This window comes from Dendrobates tinctorius, unplaced genomic scaffold (assembly GCF_039654945.1).
Source record: "Dendrobates tinctorius isolate UK_male_01 unplaced genomic scaffold, ASM3965494v1 ptg000044l, whole genome shotgun sequence".
In the NCBI taxonomy this organism is placed as follows: domain Eukaryota; kingdom Metazoa; phylum Chordata; class Amphibia; order Anura; family Dendrobatidae; genus Dendrobates; species Dendrobates tinctorius.
The window spans coordinates 31,920,053-31,943,020 of NW_027361712.1; the positions used below are offsets into that span (position 1 = coordinate 31,920,053).

The 22,968-nt window shown below is 46.1% G+C and overlaps 1 protein-coding gene across 1 annotated transcript in view; it reads right to left on the bottom strand.

Annotated features, from left to right (window-relative positions):
• Positions 1–22,968, bottom strand: part of RPGRIP1 (RPGR interacting protein 1) — a 95,710-nt gene that overhangs the window by 16,244 nt on the left and 56,498 nt on the right. Inside the window, exons 13-14 of the mRNA XM_073575536.1 lie at positions 18,886–19,049; positions 1,145–1,438 (exon numbers count right to left, since the gene is read on the bottom strand). Coding sequence (XP_073431637.1) covers positions 1,145–1,438; positions 18,886–19,049 — 458 coding nt within the window. The remainder of the gene's footprint in view (positions 1–1,144; positions 1,439–18,885; positions 19,050–22,968) is intronic.

Below are 22,968 nucleotides of genomic sequence, written 5' to 3' on the forward strand. Positions count from 1 at the left end.
AAGGAGTGGTAATCATACGATAACACGTAATAGCAAACCTTGGAGATATTAATGACCTGATAAAATTAGGGATACGCTCTTGTTTTATCAAGGTCTTTCCATGTGAAAAAGGCTCTAAAGGGTTATTCTTATTTTCTGAAATTGGTATAGTTGTTTAGACAGCATGAAAATAAGTAAGTTTGTAATTGACTTACTTTTTCTGTCTGCTGTCAATCTCCTACTGTGAGAACTTTTATAATGCATAGTGTATAGTTTGTTGTCAAGGAGATTGACCAGCAGAACCTCCAGCAACATGCGCAGGAGTTACCTTCCAGGTTGAGGAGTTAACTCTTGAGATACTAGTCACCGCTTTACAGCCCATTGTTTTCTATAGAACAGTTAGATGCTCACCTCCCTCTTAACTCCTGACCTGTTAGCCGTGGATTCTGAGTTTGCAGGCTATCACCAATGGCAGTTTTCACTTCAGTCCTGCACTTGTTCAAAGGCAGTGCTATCTCTACATGCAAATATAACGATAACAGTGTAGATTTCATAACAATCATTGACAAGCAGTTGAAGGGGTTGTCTGGTACTTATCAATGACTGATCAGCTGTTCCCATTGACTGCCCACCCAACAGCAAGGAAGTGAGGAGACTGTAGAGCTGTGTACTTCTCAAGATACAACTTGAAAATAACCCTTTAAATAAGTATTTCCATCTCATAAAGTGATGGCATAAAGATCTTAAATTATTTTATGATTGGGGGGGGTATCCATCTCCTGGGTCCCACACCATTTCACACCACCAATTTAACACTGTAGCCATTTCACTGACTTCCTATACAGTGACGCTCTATGGGAACTGCCAGGGGGATGGGAGCATCACGGTTCCACGTTATAACAGTTTGGCTCTGTCATTCTCAGGATTGGTAGGGGTCTAAGAAACTGGACCCAGCACCAAGCATTATGTGACTGCACATCCTAGTGATATCCTGTCACTTAATCATATGTAATAAGGCATGTTAGAGAATTAGAGGAAAAATAAGAGCAAAATAACCACCGAGATACTGAGCTCCTAATGGGATTGGAGAAAACTACAGGATCCTCATTATCAGAGCAGCATGTAGAAATAAGTAAAGCTACCCAGCATGGCTGACTTATGTTACCTGGTAATCAGTGTTGATTTTATGCTGTAAAGATAACATTTCACGAGTTTTCTCTAGCTCCAGAATAGTCTCGGTATGAGCTGCTTCCATTTGCCGCATCCTCCTTTGTCTTTTCTCCTCCATATCTCTCCTCTCTTCCTCCTCTCTTCGTACATCTGTTCTTTCCATATCTGATTCTATATCAGGCTGTGTCTGATTTTTTTTTTCACCCTTGTTTTCTCTTCGTTCACCACAGAGATCATTTTGTCCGCCATTTCTTTCTGTCAGTCTTTGAATGTCTTCTAGTATGGTTGACTATATCAAATAATAAAGTCATTAGGACAAATGATGTAATCAATGAATCGTCATCATAGTCAGTAACGGACACAGACAAATGAGGGCCCCTGTGCAAGAACAGTATATGGGCCCTATGAGTACAGGTTGCCCCAATGGCATGTCCACTTCTGATGCTCGTAATAATGGTCTTTATAAATACCATAGTACTATAACATTACATTAGATGGGAAGCTTTTTGTACATAGACCTTATGAAGAAAAGTTCCACAAATGGATATAAAGCAGTCACCTCACAGGCTGACAGTTTTATGTCACGGTACATTCACAAGGGACGTTAATACTGCAGTAGAAAGGTCCACCATTGCCGCCCTACAGATCAACAACAAATGAATGCTTTTGCCTAGATGAGTTGGAGTCTGACCCTGGGTCCCACTACAATATGGATATTGTCATATGCTGATACAGATTATTTATAGTAATAGCTGACATTTTGTACGTTTTTCTTGAAAATAGATTATTACTATTTGTATAAGCAAGTGTTTATAAGACTCCTAATTTTGAAGTCAGTAAGAATTTTTTCTCGTAGGTGGTGGTAACTTTGTCACAGTTATTTCTTGAGTTCTTCTGAATCAAAACATTATGGAAATAAGGTGGGCACTTAGCCTAGAGTATACGTTGGGAACTTTTCCCAGTGTATACTGTAACAGTACCTTAGGCGACCTTTCACCAGTTGGAGGCTGAAAATGTATTCTTTTGGCTTCTGTCTGTCTGGAATGCGGCTGCATCCCCTTTGTTTAACTGTATAGGAAAGCCCAGCAGATAGCTTTTTTCTATATAGAGGGCTATAAGAAAGAAATGTTTACCATGTGGTGTATATTTCTTTACAGTGGATCCCCATGCTGGACAGACACCTCGTCATCCATCCTGACTGTGCTCACTCTAGGGCACATACCTCCTGACCAGGGTCATAAAGACTGCGGTCGTAACTACGACCGGACCCAGCAGGTGAGGGGCCTGTCGACGCCAACCCCTACTTCAACTGGGCAAGTGTTGGTTGTACATTCAGCTTAAGTGGTATTGCAAGTGTTTAAACCCGTCAGGTCTGTGCACCACAATACACGCTGCCAGTCAATCAGAGGCCAGCAGCTGATGTCAGCGTGCCCGTGACTGGGGCATATGGCAGTGACGTCATGCGCTCCTGTTGCACGCCAAAGTCAGCTGCCGGCTTCATAAGTGGAGGGTGCATAGGGAAGGTTAGTAGGAATGTTTATTGTTTTTTTCTGTGTATTCTGTGTACAACACCAGCATCGGCAGAATGGGAGCCATATACCAGGTTTAGCGTCATATACCAGGATGGTGGCCAGAATGGGAAACATATACCAGGAAGGGGAATATATAACAGAAAGGGCTGTGCATTATACTATATAGAAGACTACAGGCTGTGCATCTGTGGGAGGAACGGCCCCCGTCGAGTGTCCGGGCCGGGACCAGAGGAGCCGTCATCTGGGTTCCGGGGGAAACTATTCCCGGGGGACAGGATTCAAGGACGGACCGTCGTGACTGACAGGTGGGCTGGGGGAGGGACCGGTATAAAGGAGGCGGGGAATTCCCCAGAAGATTGTAAGAGAATGGTCAGCCATAATATACTGAGCTGCCATGAGCAATGAGGCAGCCATCTTAGGAAAGTTAGGAAAGAATATATTCAATTTTTACAATAGAAATAATACGATGTACTCTGTAAAAGCAGATGGAGGATGTAAAATGAGATCATGCCCATTAACCAATTTAGTAGATGTGCATACAGGTAAATTGGATTAGCCTCAGGGCAATGAGAAACTAAAACCAACGAATACATGGTGAATATGTGAATTCATGATAGTGTTAGTAGGAACCAGACTTCTACAATTGTCAAATATATGAATTTATGGGTTTAGTCTAAAAGCAGTAATAAGATTAATGACAGTAGTTAGAGATAATATTGGATTTATGTGTTTCTTAATGTGGTCTGGTAAAAAGTTAATTACTGATGTAATGTTGTGCCACTTTTTCCTTTGTCCAAAAAGATATGATGTAACCATATACGCCCTTTGCTATAATATGTATACAGCTTATTTGCATAATGTATAAAAAGCCCCTGTTACTGTTGTTCAGGGCCATTCCATCGCCATCATGCTGCTGTGCCTCACCATGGCCAGGGCACAGAGCCTTATCATTGCCAGACTTCCTAGCGAATCTCTGCCCGTCTGAATTCCTGTTTTTGCCAGCATATTTCAACTTCTCTGACTATCTGTTCTGTTTTGCCGTGTATCTCTGAATAAACTACAACCTCAGCTTCGAGAGGAATTGTCTGCAATTTTGTCCGGCTCTTCCAACTCTCCAAATCAGGACTCTCTTTTTCCTAACAAGTGGCGATTGCCAGCCAGGAGGAGCGGCTCCGGAGAGCGGCCTCCAGAAGAACCTTTGGAAAAAGTTGCAGATGAGAGTTTGAGGTTGGAACAGTGAAGAAAAAAATAAAAGAAACGCATGTGGCCACACGTGAAACCGATCAAAGGAAGCCAGCCTGAAGGAGAACCTCTCTTGATTGCTCCGAGACCGCCTGCCTGATTTTTTATAAGAAAACCACGGACAAAGAAAAAGACTATAAAAAGATGAGTAACTAAGAAGAAGCTATCTACAATGACGTGAGAATTTTTTTGTGCCCGGTAGCAAGAAGCTTTAAAAGGGCGTGGGGAGACGCCTGGCAAGCTAACAAGTGAGGCTGGAATCACGGCTGCACCTCTTTTGATATCTGGTCGACCCCAAACAGCCGGCAGGAGGTCTTCCATTCGAGAGAGGTGTGAGTATCTAACTTTGCTTAAATTGCATTTGTTGATACTAGAACAGAGTAAAATTCATCCTTGAAGACCACTGTAAATATGGAGTGGTTACGGAAGCAGGCAGAGAAATATGCTGGCACACCCCAGCTGGAGGGGGTTAATGTGGAAACCACGTGGTTAAATTGTATGCGTTGATTTACCACAGAGAACAGGGAACTAGATAGAAAAAATTTGCTAGGGTAAGATAATAGTCAAGTAGCGGCTTTGTGTAAGACAGTCATAACTTTTGATCAGGCTCTTGATAGGCAGCTTACACAACAATATGTTAACATGATCACCCGGGGAGGGGCAGCGTATAGGGAGAGATTAGAAAAGCTGAGTGAGATGCTGGAGCTAGCACGGAAGCACAGAGAGGAGGGGTGCGAGCAGCAGCTGAGAGCAGTTATGTCACAGATGGACACTGCAGCTTTGAGACACAGTGCTGATGTAAATACAGTTGTAGACTGGAGAAGAGAGGAGAATGAGTGAAGTAGTATATAACAAGATATAGTGTCCCAACAGCTCCAGCTTATGTAGACACAGTTGAGGAAAGATATATTGTCCCGACAGCTCCAGCACATGCAGACCCTAGGTTAGGTGTGATGCTGCTTCAACCCCGAGAGAAAAAAATCCCAGGCCAAATGTTCCTGGTCCATCTTAAATTTATTAAAAAAATGTTGCCTAATTGGGAGGAAAGTAAGGGAGTGTTTTGTTAGGACGATGCAATCCGAGGTGAAGGGTGATGAGTCTAATGTTTTTGTGTACCATTCACCTCGGGGTGTATCTGCTGATTCAGGGAGGCCAGGAGTTCCGGGGGGTATGCGCAGCTGCCGAGAATGGGCAGGTCCCGTTCGGCAGAGCCCCCACGGGATCCCATGAGAGGTCCCCCCCTTGTGCCAGGGATTGTACCCCGAGAACCCCGGGCACCATTTAACCCCCAACAGCCCCGGGAGTTCTCTAGACCACCTTTCGGAGTTAGACCTCCGTATCCAGCAGTGAATGACCCTAGGCAATATCAGCAGTACAACGGTCTTCAAATGGTTAACCCAGTCTCACAGGAGCCTTCTGCTCCTGCTCCCTCCCCAATAGCTTTCACTCATCCGCACCCGGAGATCCAGGCTATTCAGGGAGGGGTCACTCCTCCTCGTCCCTATGCTCCGCTGATTAAGGAGCTACAGGAACATGAGGACCGGACCCTGACTAAGGATCTCTTTGGGGCGGAGGTGGCAGCTGTTGGACGGAAGCCGTGTTCAGATGGGGATGATGGATTTTTCGGGCTTCCCACGGCAGGTAACACTGATTGATGGAGTGCTCCCCCTGTTCCCCTTACCCTCCTTGCCCCTCTTTCCCTGGGCAAGGACGGTAGACCTTATGTCAGAGGGAGAATAGAGGGGCTGCCTTGGGAAGACATCCTCATCGACACAGGAGCCTCAGTTTCAGTAACACGACACAAATTGCAGTCACCCTCTGGACTGCCTGAGACTACCATTTTGGTAGGATTTGGGGGGGCTCCGGTATTCAAGCAGTAAAAAGTCGTACAGTGAACCTGAGATTTCAGGACACAGGGGGATCGACGCAAAGGGGTCTTCGATGCGCTTTTTGGTTAAACCCACTGTTACGGTCCACTATTTTGGGAACTGATGTTTTAGGAGCAATGGGAATTGTTGTTGATTTATGTAACAAAGTCTTGTGGCGGAACAAAGAAGCCACTATCTGTTCTGTGATTGTCCCTGTGGAGGAGGAGAGTCACAAATTACCCATTGCTAGTTTCGGAGTATGTACTGATGAAAATGTTGAAAATGCTGACAATGATGCTTTGAAAAATGTATTGAAGGAAAGGTTCCCTGAATTGTGGCTCTCAAAGAAAACTGATTGTGGGTTAATGCAAACTCAGGTTAAAATTGATGGTGAAAAACTGCCACCTTTCCAGCGTCAGTACCGTATTCCTGAGGACACAATCCCTTACATAAGGGTTGCAGTCAGTGAATTAGAAAAGCAAGGTGTTGTTGTGAAAGGTAATTCCCCATGTAACAGTCCTATTCTACCTGTAAAAAAGGAAGATGGCAGTTTTCGAATGGTGGTAGACCTGAGACTTGTAAATAAGTACACTCCCTCAGCAGCTCACCTTGTTGCATATGTCCCTGAAGTTATGTCACAGCTGAGGAGTGATTGTAAAGTGTTTTCTTGTTTGGACATTGCAAATGGCTTTTCCTCAGTACCCCTAACACCTGAATCTGCCCTCCACTTCGCATTCACTTTTGAGAATGTGCAATACTTGTTTATGTAGTTGCCCATGGGATTTCACAGTTCTCCTGTGTATTGCCCTCAGGCATTGGCTCAAGTGTTAGAACCCCTTGGCTACGGAGACAAAGTCTTACAGTATGTGGATGATCTATTGATTCAAACTGTCGATAAATGTGAACACAAAGAGACCTTCGAAAATGTTTGTCAGGCTTTACAAGATGCAGGACTCAAAATGAGTCTACAGTAGACAAAGTACAATTGATGAAATCAGAGGTTAAATTTCTGGGTGTGTCTGTCTCAGCAGAAGGAAAGAAACCCATGCATGATAGGGTTAAAGCTATTCAGGCTGTCCCCATACCAACTAATATCACTGAGCTCAGAAAATTTTTGGGTCTTATCAACTTTTCCAGAGAATTTATTGAAGATTTCGCTTATCTGGCTAAACCACTGTATGATTTATTGAAAAATGTTGATAATGACTTTGACTATGCCCCTATTGATGTAACGGGAGCAGCCTTACAGGCTTTTGAGTGATTGAAGCGCGCCCTTACGGCAGCTGCTGCATTGATTAACCCTGACCCTTCCCAGCCTTTTTACATTCAGACTCATACCAGTGATGTCTCTATTTCTTCTGTGCTTCTACAAAAATGGCCCAAAGAAAGCCCAGAAGTGTCTAGTCTGTTGTATGCCTTAGGTTATTACTCTAGGTTGCTTACCCCCGTGGAGAAAGGATTCACTCAGTGCATGAAGCACCTACTGGGCGTGCACTGGACTATGAACCAAGTGAGACATATAGTGGGGTTTGCTCCTTTAATTTTACAAACCCCGCATGTCACTTTAAAAACTTTGCTGAAAGGAAAAGCTTCAGGTATTAATTCACAGAGAATGGCCCAATGGATCATTGATTTTGAGACTAGAGACTTACAAGTTGAAGTGGGTGAGAAATATCACTTAGCTCAGATGATGCAATATGCAGGAAAAAGTCACGATTGTCAAATTGAACAGGCTAATGTCACTCCCTCCCCCTTCCGAACAGATTTCCAAGAAGGAATTTCTTGTGCCTATATCGACGGAGCTTGATATTGGCATGAGGGGCATTACTTCACCGGCTTCGCTGTGTGGCTTCCAGCTAAGCCACTGCTGCTGCAGTATAAACTCCCTGGTCATTTCTCCGCTCAAAGAGGTGAATTTGAAGCAGCTTTACAGATCATTCTTGTGTGTACAGAGCCAATGAATATTTTCAGTGTTGTTTCATCCCTCACCCTGTATCTCAATGTATGGGCCCTGAGGGGGATGGTTGATTCACAGACCAAGCCCTTGCAACATGCAGACATTCTAAAACAAATTGAGCCGCAGGGCAAAGAATTCCCGATTTATGGTCCTTCTGTAAAATTAAAGGACACCAGAGGTTGATTCCTGACCCCCACATCCTTGGCAATGCATATGTAGCTCACACAGCCAAGGAAGCTGCACTCAAGGGCGATGACAAATATCCCCAAGAAGTCATCGCTGCAGTCACTAAAAAATCCCGGACGAGCCCCCCTTGTTTTTTCTCCTTCAAGATCTCGAAAAGGCACAAGAGAAAGATGGAGACTCATCTCTGTTCAATTCCCTTGAGTCCCTGCCCATTGAAGGGGACAGGCTAGTGCCTTACATCCCAACAATAATGATTAAGTCTTTGCTCAAATTTCAAGCTACAAAGGTGTTAAAATTGTTCATATTGATCAGTGTAGACTTCTTAATTTTCTTACTGAGATTTCTGGTAAGGACTGATACTCCATTTTTTTTTTCTATTTTCTCCAGGTCAGCCGAAGATTTTCATATTCGACTCCTAGGACCATGGATTTATTGGATGATCGGGAGAAGATGCTTCACACTATACAGTGGGACTCTGATAGTGTGAGAGGGGGAGAAGATCAGGAAAATCCAGAAGCCAAAGAATGAGAAGAAAAAGACCAAAAGACTTAACTATTGTGCAACTTATCTTTTTCCGGACTATTTGAATTTTTTTTTTATTATGTGTTTGTGCTATTTTTAGGGACTTTTGCCCTTACACACACGTGCATAAAGCGCTGAATTACGGTACCTCAATATTCTTATTTTCAATAATTCACCCATGAATATTACAGCACTGCATGTTGTACTCTGGACAGAGTACAAGAGGGGGATATGTAAGAGAATGGTCAGCCATAATATACTGAGCTGCCATGAGCAATGAGGCAGCCATCTTAGGAAAGTTAGGAAAGAATATATTCAACTTTTACAATAGAAATAATACGATGTACTCTGTAAAAGCAGATGGAGGATGTAAAATGAGATCATGCCCATTAACCAATTTAGTAGATGTGCATACAGGTAAATTGGATCAGCCTCAGGGCAATGAGAAACTAAAACCAACGAATACATGGTGAATATGTGAATTCATGATAGTGTTAGTAGGAACCAGACTTCTACAATTGTCAAATATATGAATTTATGGGTTTAGTCTAAAAGCAGTAATAAGATTAATGACAGTAGTTAGAGATAATATTGGATTTATGTGTTTCTTAATGTGGTCTGGTAAAAAGTTAATTACTGATGTAATGTTGTGCCACTTTTTCCTTTGTCCAAAAAGATATGATGTAACCATATACACCCTTTGCTATAATATGTATACAGCTTGTTTGCATAATGTATAAAAAGCCCCTGTTACTGTTGTTCAGGGCCATTCCATCGCCATCATGCCGCTGTGCCTCACCATGGCCAGGGCACAGAGCCTTATCATCGCCAGACTTCCTAGCGAATCTCTGCCGTCTGAATCCCTGTTTTTGCCGGCATATTTCAACTTCTCTGACTATCTGTTCTGTTTTGCCGTGTATCTCTGAATAAACTACAACCTCAGCTTCGAGAGGAATTGTCTGCAATTTTGTCCGGCTCTTCCAACTCTCCAAATCAGGACTCTCTTTTTTCTAACAAAGATGAGTCAGCAGACCGGGACAGCAGGAGAGCGTGGGAGCGACTGCCAGCTAGAGCGACTCACCAGCGCCAGGGAGGACGCCGGCCGAGGACTCCAGAGGGACGGTATCCAGGGAGCCGTCCGAGACTTGTTGCCCCTCTCCTGCCCGCGGCCACTGCGGCCCCAGCACAGCTCGCAGCCGCTGTCGCCTCCCCTCTGCCCGCGGCTGCGGCCGCTTCCCCTGAGCTCGTGACCGCAGCCTGTTCCCTGCCACCCACGGCCGCCCTGCTTTCACCAGTGGCCGCGGCCAGCACCGTGACGTCGGCAGCCACGACTGTCCCGCTCCGGTCCGCAGCAGGAGCCGGGCCTCTCTTTATCGCGGAATCCCCGTCGCAGCCATTAGCTGCACAGGTGGCCTGTCACTCGCCACTATACATCGCTGCCACCTGCCCAGGTCCGGGTGCTGCGGCTCATCCGTCCAAGGACTCCGCCGGGGCCTGTGGGGCTCCAGTGAGAGCGCGAAGACTGCGTCAACACCTCAGCAACTGGGCCCAGCAACTATTTCGCCAAAAGACCACCAGCCCGAACAGTGAGGGACATCTGGACGGCTAAGTAGACTCTAGACTTAAGGACCCGTAGTCGGCCAAACCGCGGCCCTATAGTGACCGGCCGTTTTGCCGGGAGTAGTCGTGTGCTGCGTTACTGTGTTTGCTTGTTTAGAGCCCCTGCGTGGGCAACCTGTATTACCCCTGTTTTGGTGATCAGGCCGTGACTGAGGAAAGTCCCCTCAAGTCCCATAAACGTATTCTTCAAAAGCACCGTAGTTGTCTTGTGACTCGACACTGCATCCTGCGTACCTGCTGGTACTACACATCATACTATATGGATTACTATGGGGGGACATTATACTGTATAGAAGATTATGGAGGGTGCATTATATTATTTGGAGGACAATGGGGTGCATTATAATATCTGAAGGCTTATGAGTGGTGCATTATATTATAGGGAGAACTATGGGAAGTGCATTATACTATATGGAGGACTATCAGCTGTGCATTATACTATAGGGAGGACTAAGGGGAGTGCATTATACTTCTGCTATAGGGCTCCATGACTTTTATGTTCACATGAAATGAAAAGAGATGACATGGTGTTAGGCATCAGATTGCTGCGTTTACTCCGCAGGGATCCAGACCCTCACATTCTGCAGTCTCCTGCTGTTTATCTACTGCAGAGGAGATTGCAGGGGAGATTGCCTTGCAGCAAATCTCTCCTGAGGCTAAAGGGGCCTTTACACATAGCGTCACCGATTTTGTGACGCAGCAGTGATATCGCTAGCGATATTGCTATGTGTGATACTTACCTCCGACCGGCTCCCCCACTGTCTGTCGCTGATCGCGCGAGATCGGCCGGGTCCATTTCTCGTCGGGCGCTTCCTGCTGGGCTTCCTGCTGGCGCCGACAAGCGTCGCGTGGACGCGGACAGAGGACGTCAGGATCGCAGTGTCTGAAAGATAAGTAACGACCGCTGCTGCGTCGCTACATTGCTGTGAGATTTGCCTGTGTGGCAGCTCACTAGCGACCATTTAGCGATGCACTAGCGATCCTGACCGGGTCGTATCATGGTCGGGATCGCTGGTGCATCGCTAAATGTAAAGGGGCCTTAAGTCCTTCTGTCCTCCAACTGAGCATGCTCATGGGACGATCTCCCATTGGAGATCGGGAGTCATGTGCTCAGGTCCCGCTCCAGATCTCATTGGTCCATCTCAGGAATCTGGAAGCTTGCGGAAGGTCCCGGCTGCTATAAAAGGCGCGCATGGCTGTTTCGTCATGCGCTAGTATAGACTTGCTTGCTGCTGTGTGTATGAGGACGGATGTATGATTCTGGTGAATGACTCATTAAAAAACCCCTTCCCTCTGATATTACGTATGTGGTTAGGGACTGAGTTAGAATCAGCGCCAGCGATCCTCTGCTGCAACATCCACAGCTGCTAGCGTCCGACATTGCGCTTGCGCCTTAGCCTTGTCGTTTAGCGGCAGTGTCCACGCTGCGTGTCATGTCGGACGCTGTTCACACCACAGCGTCCGGCAGGCAGAGGTAGTTCCACCTCCAGCCACTATAGCCTCAGTGGCGCCAGCTTGATCTTCAGGCTCTCAGGGGTTAATCCTGCTGGAGACCAGGTTGGAAGGTTAGTCACGCCCACGGTCTTTAAATAGTCATACTGGCATATGGGCGTCGCCGATTATAGCTTGTGTTTAATACCAAGTGGTTCCGGTCTGGAGTGGAGGTGTTCAAGAGAGAGAGATTCATATCTGGTGTCGTATGATCCGTCGTTATCCTTTCTCCTTCCCATATTTGTGTTTAGTTGTGCCCTGTTCACATTACTGTTTATTTCTGTGTGTGTGCGGCGCAGTGCAGTTTAAGTTCTCCCTGTCTGTCATTATTTGTGTGGGGGCTTTGGTGGTGTGACTCATCACTGGGTGGAGGGTGGAGGGTTAAGTGCAGGGCTGAGCAGGAGATAAGGAAAGGTCGGCGGCTCAGGCATTTGCACCTTCAGCAAAAACCCTGGGTTGAGGGTCAGACAGGGTTTCCCCTAGTAAAAGGGACACCACAGGGGCCCCGGGTATTTCAGCCTTAGTTGAACTAAGCCCCCGTGACATTATAATCGGCCCACATTTTTTCAGGAGTCCATGGATCCATTAGATTCCATAACCCGCCAGTTGGCGGCGCTGTCCATACAGGTCTCCGAGTTGAAAGGGGCAGTTCAGCAGCAGGGCCTGGTAGTAGCAAAGGTGCAAACGGCATCTGCAGGTATCGGTGCAGAGCCGAAGTTTCCGCTGCCAGAACGATTTTCAGGCGATCGCAGCAAATTTGTCGTATTTCGGGAGGCCTGCAAATTATACTTCCGCATGCGGCCAATATCCTCAGGTAATGAGGCCCAGCGAGTAGGGCTGGTGTTGTCATTACTGAGTGGTAACCCCCAAGCATGGGCATTTTCCTTACCAGCTGACTCTGCTACATTTCATTCGGTCGATAATGTTTTTTCTGCCCTCGGGCTCATTTACGATGACCCTGACCGACTGGCTCTAGCGGAATCTAAAATCCGCGCCCTCCGCCAGGGGGAGCGCTTGGCAGAAGACTATTGTTCGGAATTTCGCTGCTGGGCTGTAGACACACAGTGGAATGACCCAGCACTGCGGAGCCAGTTTATTCATGGGGTATCAGGGAGGGTGAAACAAGCCCTCCTGATGTATGAGACTCCGGCATCATTGGAGTCTGCCATGAGTTTGGTGATACGTATTGAGCGCCGTTTTCGTCAGGGGGCACAGGAGACGCTACCTCTGGGGGAAAACAGAGGTGCAGGTGTGGTTGAAGTAGATGAGTCCCCTGAACCTATGCAGATTGCTGGCGTGGCACAGGTTCAGCCTCGCGCTCCGGGATTCCGGAAGCCCGGAGCATGTTTCTACTGTGGTAAAGGAGGTCATTATGTTAACGTTTGCCCGGTACTACCTAAGAGGGTCACACCGGCGGAAAACTGTTAAGCTCAGAGGGTATGGAGGAGACCCAACTGAGCGTATGCATATCCTCCATGATGGTATCTCAATGTATGCTCCCTGCCAAGGTTATTATCGCCGGCAGAGAGCTACCTATATCAGTGTTTGTGGATAGCGGTTCCGCCACCAATCTCATTGATGAGGAGTTTGCACACACCGCCGGGTTTAAGATCGAAAAACTTCCTCACCCCATACAGGTGGTGACCATTAATGCTGTTCCCCTCCCTCAAGGGGAGATTACTGAGTTTGTGGCAGAGGTGAAACTCCACATTGGGGTCCTACATTCTGAGTCGGTTACATGTAGGGTCCTCCATAATCTCCCAGCTCAAATGGTCCTGGGTTTTCCATGGCTGTCCAGGCACAACCCGGTAATTGATTGGAAAACTCAGGACATAGTACAATGGAGTGGTTTCTGCCAAGACAATTGCTTGGCCACATGTGTGTCCGCCGTGACGCCCAGCCTGCCGGAGGCTTTGCAGGATTTCGCGGATGTTTTCTCTGAGAAGGGTTGCTCAGAACTGCCTCCACATAGAGCCTATGACTGTGCGATTAGGTTAAAACCTGGGGCCAAATTACCTAAGGCCAGGATGTTTAATATTTCTGGTCCTGAGAGACAAGCTCTGAAAGACTACATCGCGGAGAGTCTGAGCAAAGGTCACATCCGGCCTTCGTCCTCGCCTGTAGCCGCGGGGTTTTTCTTCATTAAGAAGAAAGATGGGGGGTTACGCCCGTGTCTGGATTTCCGAGAGTTAAACCAGATTACTATCCGTGATCCCTACCCAATGCCGTTGATCCCGGATTTGTTCAACCAGGTAGCGGGGGCGAAATGGTTTTCCAAGCTGGACCTCAGGGGGGCGTATAACCTCATAAGGGTCCGTCAGGGGGATGAGTGGAAGACGGCGTTTAACACTCCTGAGGGTCATTTTGAGAGTCTGGTTATGCCGTTTGGGTTGACCACCGTGCCTGCCGTTTTCCAACATTTTATTAATGATGTATTTGCTCATGTCCTGGGGAGATTTGTGATTGTATACCTGGATGATATCCTCATTTATTCTAGCGATCGGGACACTCATTTGGAGCAGGTTAGGCAGGTGTTACAGTTGCTTCGGGAGAACCAGCTCTATGCTAAGCTGGAAAAATGTTTATTTTTTGTCCAGGAGTTGCCCTTTTTGGGATATATTGTGTCCGCAGCCGGTTTTAAAATGGACACCGCTAAGGTGCAAGCGGTGCTGCAATGGGAGAGGCCGGAGAGTCTGAAAGCACTCCAGCGGTTCCTTGGGTTTGCGAATTATTATAGGAAATTTATAAAACACTTTTCGACTGTCGCCAAACCGCTCACGGACATGACAAAAAAGGGTGCCGATCTGGCGAACTGGCCTGAGGTGGCTATACGTGCATTTGAGCATCTGAAGAATAGTTTTGCTTCAGCCCCCATTCTGGTGCAACCAGACGTGTCTAAACCTTTTGTGGTAGAGGTTGATGCGTCGGAGGTGGGAGTGGGGGCAGTACTGTCTCAAGGCTCGTCCTTGAGCGAGATGCATCCATGCGCCTACTTCTCCAAGAAGCTGTCGCCGGCCGAACGGAATTATGATATCGGCAACAGGGAGTTGTTGGCCATCAAACTGGCTTTTGAGGAATGGCGACACTTCTTGGAGGGGGCGGCTCACCAGGTCACAGTTATCACCGACCATAAGAATCTGCTCTACATGGAGTCGGCCAAGCGTCTGTCTCCTAGGCAGGCTCGCTGGGCATTGTTTTTTACTCGTTTCAATTTTCTTGTGATGTACCGTCCCGGGGCTAAAAACACCAAGGCGGATGCTTTGTCTAGGTGTTTTCTGGGGGGAGAACCTCGGGAAGAGCCGGTACCCATCCTTCAGAAAGGGGTAGTGGTCTCGGCTCTCACGACTGAGGTAGAGGCGGAGATTGCCGAGGCCCAAGAGGAGGTACCACCAGGTCTTCCCGCCAACAAATCATTTGTACCCCTGCATCTTTGGCTTAAGGTGTTGAAGGAACACCACGATTCGGTACTGGCTGGTCACCCAGGGGTGAAGGGCACCTTAGAGCTGGTATCGCGTCGTTTCTGGTGGCCCAAAATCCGGCAGGACGTGGTCTCGTACGTGGCAGCTTGCATCACGTGCGCTAGGGCTAAGTCACCCCGAACCCGTCCTGCTGGCACGCTACAGCCTCTGGGGGTACCCAATAGGCCATGGACAGAAATCTCCATGGATTTTATCACTGACTTGCCAGCCTCGGCAGGGAACACGGTCATCCTGGTGGTAGTTGACCGTTTTTCAAAGATGGCGCATTTTGTGGCGTTGTCTTCTTTGCCCAATGCTAAGACGTTGGCTCAGGTATTTGTGAAGGAGGTGGTCAGACTCCACGGAGTACCGTCTGACATAGTATCTGATAGGGGTACGCAATTTGTGGCGAGGTTTTGGAAAGCTTTTTGCTCAAGGTTGGGGATCAAGTTGTCACATTCATCTGCGTTTCATCCACAGTCTAATGGACAAACTGAGCGCATGAACCAAAATCTAGAACAGTATTTAAGATGCTTTGTGTCCGACAACCAGGAGGATTGGTCTACTTTCCTTCCTCTGGCCCAATTCGCGTTAAATAATCACCGCCAAGAGTCATCAGGAGAGTCTCCATTCTTTTGTGTGTACGGTCAACATCCTCAGTTTTGTACCTTACGTCAGGGTGACTCCGGGGGTGTCCCGGAGGAGGATCAGCTAGGAGCCCAATTGTCATCAGTCTGGAGGCGGGTGAAACAGCGTTTGTTGAGCATGAGTGCCAGGTACAAACGGGTGGCTGACAGTAGACGCGTGCCAGGTCCGGACCTGTGTGTGGGTGAATGAGTGTGGTTAGCTACGAAGAACATAAAACTCAAAATCCCATCTTTAAAACTGGGTCCAAGGTTTATTGGGCCTTTTAGGATTTCTGCCATCATTAACCCAGTGGCTTATCGGTTGGAACTTCCTGCGGTGTACAGAATACATAACGTTTTTCACAGGGCTTTATTGAAAAAGGTGGTAGGCTTGGTGGACACGACGCCGATGCCACCTCCAGTCATGGTGGATGGCGATTTAGAGTTCGAGGTCGCCAAGGTAGTGGACTCTCGAGTAGTACGCCGTACTCTTCAGTATTTGGTGCACTGGCGGGGGTATGGTCCGGAGGAGAGGTCTTGGGTTCCAGCCTCAGACATACATGCGGATCGGCTGGTCAGTTCTTTTCACCGTCGTCATCCGGACAAGCCGGGTCCTATGAGTCTTGAGGGCCCTGGGGTCCCTCGTAGAAGACGGGGTACTGTCATGTCGGACGCTGTTCACACCACAGCGTCCGGCAGGCAGAGGTAGTTCCACCTCCAGCCACTATAGCCTCAGTGGCGCCGTCTTGATCTTCAGGCTCTCAGGGGTTAATCCTGCTGGAGACCAGGTTGGAAGGATAGTCACACCCACGGTCTTTAAATAGTCATACTGGCATATGGGCGTCGCCGATTATAGCTTGTGCTTCATACCAAGTGGTTCCGGTCTGGAGTGGAGGTGTTCAAGAGAGAGAGATTCATATCTGGTGTCGTATGATCCGTCGTTATCCTTTCTCCTTCCCATATTTGTATTTAGTTGTGCCCTGTTCACATTACTGTTTATTCCTGTGTGTGTGCGGCGCAGTGCAGTTTAAGTTCTCCCTGTCTGTCATTATTTGTGTGGGGGCTTTGGTGGTGTGACTCCTCACTGGGTGGAGGGTTAAGTGCAGGGCTGAGCAGGAGATAAGGAAAGGTCGGAGGCTCAGGCATTTGCACCTTCAGCAAAAACTCTGGGTTGAGGGTCAGACAGGGTTTCCCCTAGTAAAAGGGACACCACAGGGACCCCGGGTATTTCAGCCTTAGTTGAACTAAGCCCCCATGACATTGCGCTGCAGTAGCAGCCCCTTTGCGTCCGCAGTTGTGACGCTCCGCACGCGGTAGGTCTAGACGGACGTAGTGCCGCCGTCTTTGGCTACTCCTGTGACCTGATACCGTGTGTGCGTTTTTACTGAGTACTGTGACCTCAACAGGCTCAGTCTTTTGTGTTTGTACTTATTTGGCATCTCTGTGAATTAACTGAGATTGCTCTGCGCACCATGGTGAAGTTTAACCCTGTGCGCATTCCCGCCATATTGCTCCTGCCACCACTTAGCAGCGGTTATATCACCTACTGCACGGTGGACCCCGAGTGGCGAACGCACTTTATTATTATTTTTATTTAGTGTGTGGCACTAGTGACTGTGGTGCTTATGTGTTAGTAAAACAGCCAGATTTGAGAACTGCAATTGGCTTATCAACAGTTATATAGTGCTCAGCTGGAAAGCAATCATGAAACACTGCGGACAGAAGAATGAGGAAAGCGGCACTCGCCAAGTTGATGAAAATAGAGTCCCTATGTCACAACACAGCTGTCGAGTGACCCAGGACTATGGACTACTTCCCTGTCCCTGACAAGAGGGGGCGCCCTAGCTTGACCTAATCCCCGGGATACTTCTGAAGGTGAAGATGCCAGGGGCTGCCACCCTTGCCTTATCTCTTGAGTTGGTCCTCCGTCTGTTCTCTTCCCCCCACCCAGGGTAGAGGGGCGCTACTGTGCACTGCAGTACACCAACTCAACAAAGGCGAAACAAACAAGGTAAAACAAAATACCAGGCATAAAAAATATTCATTCACATATAACAAAGGAATGCACTGGGGAGTGGAGGAAGGGGAATAAGCTAAAGTAGAGGAGGGAAGGGAATTACCACACTTACAAACCACACAACAGTCACAGATAACTCCTTCAGAACTCCTCATATGAACACCTCTCCTCCTAAGCCATGCAACAAATGCTAGCTCTGACATGGATATAAATCAGGAGCCAGATTATAAACGGAAAGGAAATGGATAGCTGAGCTCTGCTGAGAGCGCAGGGCTTTCCAACATGGCCGATTAACTCCTGTTCTGCCAAAAAGAATAAACACCATTAAAATGAAGGAGCTCAGTATATATACCAGGACAGGGGAAATATATACCAGGTTAATGCACAAGGGACATATATATATATATCAGCGGAAGTTGGGTGGCCCGATCAAAATCTTGCACCGGGGACAATCAGACTCCAGTTACGCCACTGCTCCTGACTGTATGTGCCCAACGGGGGCACAGTCAAAAGGTGGACCCAGTCTAATAGATTCAAACTTTTGCACTCATGTCAAACATTTTTGTTTATCGGAGTCACCAGGTCAGAGTGATCAATCAACGGGAATTGGAGTGTTTTCAAATGATAACACAATGACTTGGCCAGGATGCTCGCCCCCCTCAATGACTTGGCCAGGATACTTGCCCCCTCAATGATTTGGCCAGGATGCTCACCCCCCTCAATGACTTGGCCAGGATGCTTGCCCCCTCAATGATTTGGCCAGGATGCTCTCCCCCCTCAATGACTTGGTATCACAGTTTTACACACATGGAGGAAAGGTTTACATTCAAAATTATGTCAAAAGTTCAAAACATATTGTTTAACTATTAACTCCATTGTTATTACCATGCTATTGCCTGCAAGTGAATAGGTTGCTACAGTAGGTAATTTTCTGCTGCCAGGTTCCCTTTAAAGGCTTATTTTCAAAAAAGCTCAGTATATATACCAGGACGGGGGAAATATATACCAGGTTAGTGCACAAGGGACATATATATATTTCAGCGGAAGTTGGGTGGCCCAATCAAAATCTTGCACCGGGGACAATCAGACTCCAGTTACGCCACTGCTCCTGACTGTATGTGCCCAACGGGGGCACAGACATAAGGTGGACCCAGTCTAATAGATTCAAACTTTTGCACTCATGTCAAATATTTGTTTATCGGAGTCAGCATTTTTACCTGGGCTCTTTCTCTTCTGGTGTCCTCTCCCTGAGGGACATGCTTTGCAGCTGTTAAAATTAAAAAATCTGATACTTTGGCTTGCAGATTATGGATTTCCTGCACCTTCTCAAGTAGTTGACACTGCAGCTGAGACAGAACTTGTTGTAGATGTCCATTTTGCTCTGAGAAAGTCAGAGGACAAGATAATTGTAATAAACAGTAGAAAATATTAGACATGTAGTACAAATGCCGGATGTAGAACCATCAGTGCTATATTATTAGTCCTATGTTATCTCTATCATTCACTGCGTCAGGTCATCTACTGAGCTGCACAGACACTTCCCAGATGCTATTGCTCTTATTGCTGTGATAGTAGCTATGAAACTATGATTAAATGGTAATACTATGTATTGAAATAATAAGTGTGTTGAAAGAAACTGAGAAAAAAGCTCAATACTCATAATAACATTTATTTCCATATGTACAAAGGCACTGGGAGCTGCACATTCAATTCCAAATGAAAAAAATGAACAAAATATCAGTTTTTAGATTGAAAGTGAAGAAAAAAGGAATAGGCTGTTAAAAAAGTAGCAATGTCTGCATTTACTTTTACCAACTGGAACACTTACGGTATAAATTGAAATTGGTTTCCAGACTTAGCTTTTCTGTTAATCACTGAACTAATATTTAGTTATATAACCTTTATTTCTGGTAATTGCTTTACAACTGTGTAGCATTAAGACAACTTACACTTGCAAACAGATATTCCAGCCGAAGCTGACCGGACTACATTCCACAGTTCTTTTGCATTGTTAGCCTTTGTATCAAAAACAGCATTTTTGATGTCACTACTCAAATTCTCAATCGGATTGCGGTCTAGGGATTGGGCTGGCCACTTCATGACATCATTCTTGTTGGTCTGGAACAAGGATGTTGCCCACTTGCTGTTGTGTTTGGGGTCATTATTTTCCTAAAACATCCATTTCAAGGCCATTTCTTCTTCAGCATAAGGCAAAATGACCTCTTCCAGTATTTCTATATATTCAAACTGGTCCATGGTGCCTGGTGATGTGATAATTGAGCCCAACTCCATAGTATGAAAAACATCTCCAAACCATTATACCTGCACCTCCACGTTTTACAGTCTTCACAGTGTACCGTGGCTTGAATTCAGTGTTTATGGGTCATCTCAAACTGTCTGCGGCCTTTAGATCAAATAAGAACAATATTGCTCTTATGTCCATAGAATGCTGCGCCACTTCTCTTTAGGTCAGTCAATATGTTCAATATGTACTTTACGAGGGTTTCTTGCAAACAGTTTGGCTTCATCTAGGCATCTTCATATGGTTCCAAGACTCACAGTTCACTGAAGATCTTTTTTGATCTTAATGGATCTGATCATTGAATGCTTCTTTGCCATTCTTGTGATTCTATGATCTATATGGATGGTAGTATTTCTTTTCCTACTACGTGTTTCAGGTTTTGTTTGCCATTTTAAAGCTTTGGAAATCTTTTTAGCTGAGCAGCCAATTATTTTCTGCACTTCTTTATATGTTTTCCCCTCGCCAATCAGCTTCTTGATCAGAGTTCTTTCTCCTTTGGTACAATGTCTGGAACGACTCATTTTACTCACTGAGCAAGGGTTAAAACCAGAAGGTACAACATTTGCTCCCCTCCTTTAAATACGGGCTATAATTGACACCTGTTTTTTCACAGAATTAATTTCCTCACTAACTGCTATTAATTAGAATGTGCTTGCCATGACTGTTGATTGTTTTGGTTGCCCATTACTTGCCTACACCTAGTCATATATTTTTTCCCAAGTTGTATAATCTTTTCTGCCAAAAACATTAATTAAACACTTTCGTGATGTTAGACTACTACAATTTTGCAAATAACTGTACGTGTGTCTTAAAAATGTCTCTATAGTTAAAATATGGATATCCCTGCTCACAATATTGAAGCTCCTTTATATAGAACACATTGCGAGTCTATATTGACCACATAAAAGAAGCCTAAATGGAAGTTCATGCTTGTATAATTACTTTAAGATTCTTTAGGTGACCCAGTAAAATTAAAGGAGTTGTTAAAACCCCAATTTATTTTTAAAGGGAACCCATCAGCAAGATTGTGCACAGTAACCTACAGACAGTGTCAGGACGGCACCGTTATACTGATTAAAATGATACCTTGGTTGATGAAATCCGTCTTGTGGTTGTTGTTTAATGCTTATTTTCAGTTTTGAGTTAATGATATGCTTGTGCTCGGGGGCGGACTGTGTGTGTGGGGTTTGAGGGGCTTCATGTGGTGCTCTGATTAGGTATTCATCTGTATGGCTTCTGACAGAGCACTGATCCCTCACTGACCTGCCCCCTAGTTTACATAATGAATATTCTATATACATACCAAAAAACAAACCCTCCTGCAAGCAGGTGCCAGCCGTGACACCTGCGCGGCAGCATAATCGCATGTGTACTGTGTTTATAATTAATGTGGTTGAGGTTATCCTGATATTTATAAAAAAAAATCCATTTGAAAATGGCGCCCACCGCATCTTCACATTAGCAGCTATCGGTGTAAAGGTGATCAGATAGCTGCTACTGCACATGCGCCATTGGTGCCATCTTGGAGGAAGATTTTCTTTTTCTCACTGGCACCTGTGCAGTAGCAGCTATCTGATCACCTCTATATTATTATTATTTATTTATATAGCACCATTGATTCCATGGTGCTGTACATGAGAAGGGGTTACATACGAATTACAGATATCACTTACAGTAAACAAACTAACAATGACAGACTGGTACAGAGGGGAGAGAGGACCCTGCCCTTTCGGGCTTACATGCTACAGGATGGTGGGGAAGGAGACAGTAGGTTGGTGGGTTGCAGCAGTTCCGGTGTTGGTTGAGGTGATATCACCGGTAGTGGTGAGAGAGAAGGAGGTAGCGGGGTCATTGCAGGCTGTAGGCTTTCTTGAAGAGGTGGGTTTTCAGGTTCTGTCTGAAGGATCCAAATGTGGTTGATAGTCGGACTTGTTGGGGCAAAGAATTCCAGAGAATAGGGGCTATTTGGGAGAAGTAAATATATATACACTATATACACCGATAGCTGCTACTGCACAGGTGCGGTGGGCCCCATTTTCAAATGGAATTTTTTTTTGTAAATATCAGGATAACCTCAACCGCATTAATTATAAACATATTACATATATGATTGTGCTGCCGTGCAGATGTTTTTTAGTATGTATGTATAATATTCATTATGTAAACTAGGGGGCAGGTCAGTGAGGAATCAGTGCACTGTTAGAAGCCATACTGATTAATACGTAATCAGTGCACCACATGAAGACCCCCACAGGCCGCCCTGACACATGAGCATATCATTAACTCAAAACTGAAAATAAAGATTAAACAACAACCACAAGACGGATTTCAGCAACCAAGGTATCATTTTATTCGGTATAACGGCGCCGACCTGACACTGTCTGTACGTTACTGTGCACAATCCTACTGACAGGTTCCCTTTAAGAATGGTCCCAATTGTTTTGCAACCCGTTATGTTTTACTTTTATATGTCATAAAATAAAGGGCGCATCCATACTTATGATAGTGATGACATATCCTTATGATAAGGCATCAATATCATATTGGTGGGGATCCGACACCTGACAGCCCGACCAATCAGCCTTAATCAACTCTATGGCCGGGGTCACACTTGCGAGGAATACGGACGAGTGCTATACGATAAAACATCGCATAGCACTCGGGCCAGAATTCATCTATGGGGCAGCTCTCATAAATGTTATTCTTCTCGGCCGTTTTCAGCATCCGAGTGAAATCGCAGCATGCTGCGATTTTCACCGACACTCGGCCGAGTCTCGGCTCACTCGCACCCTTATAAGTCTATGGATGCGAGTGACACAGCGCATATCACTCGGATATCATCCGAGTGCTGTGCGCTATACGCTGATGCCGGCAATGGAGGAGATGGAGAAATTAGTTTCTCTGCCTCCTCTGCAGCTGTGCTCCGATATGCTCTGTGCGAGATGCTCGTAGCACAGACGCATGATACTCGGCTCCTGCGAGGGTCATTAGCATATTA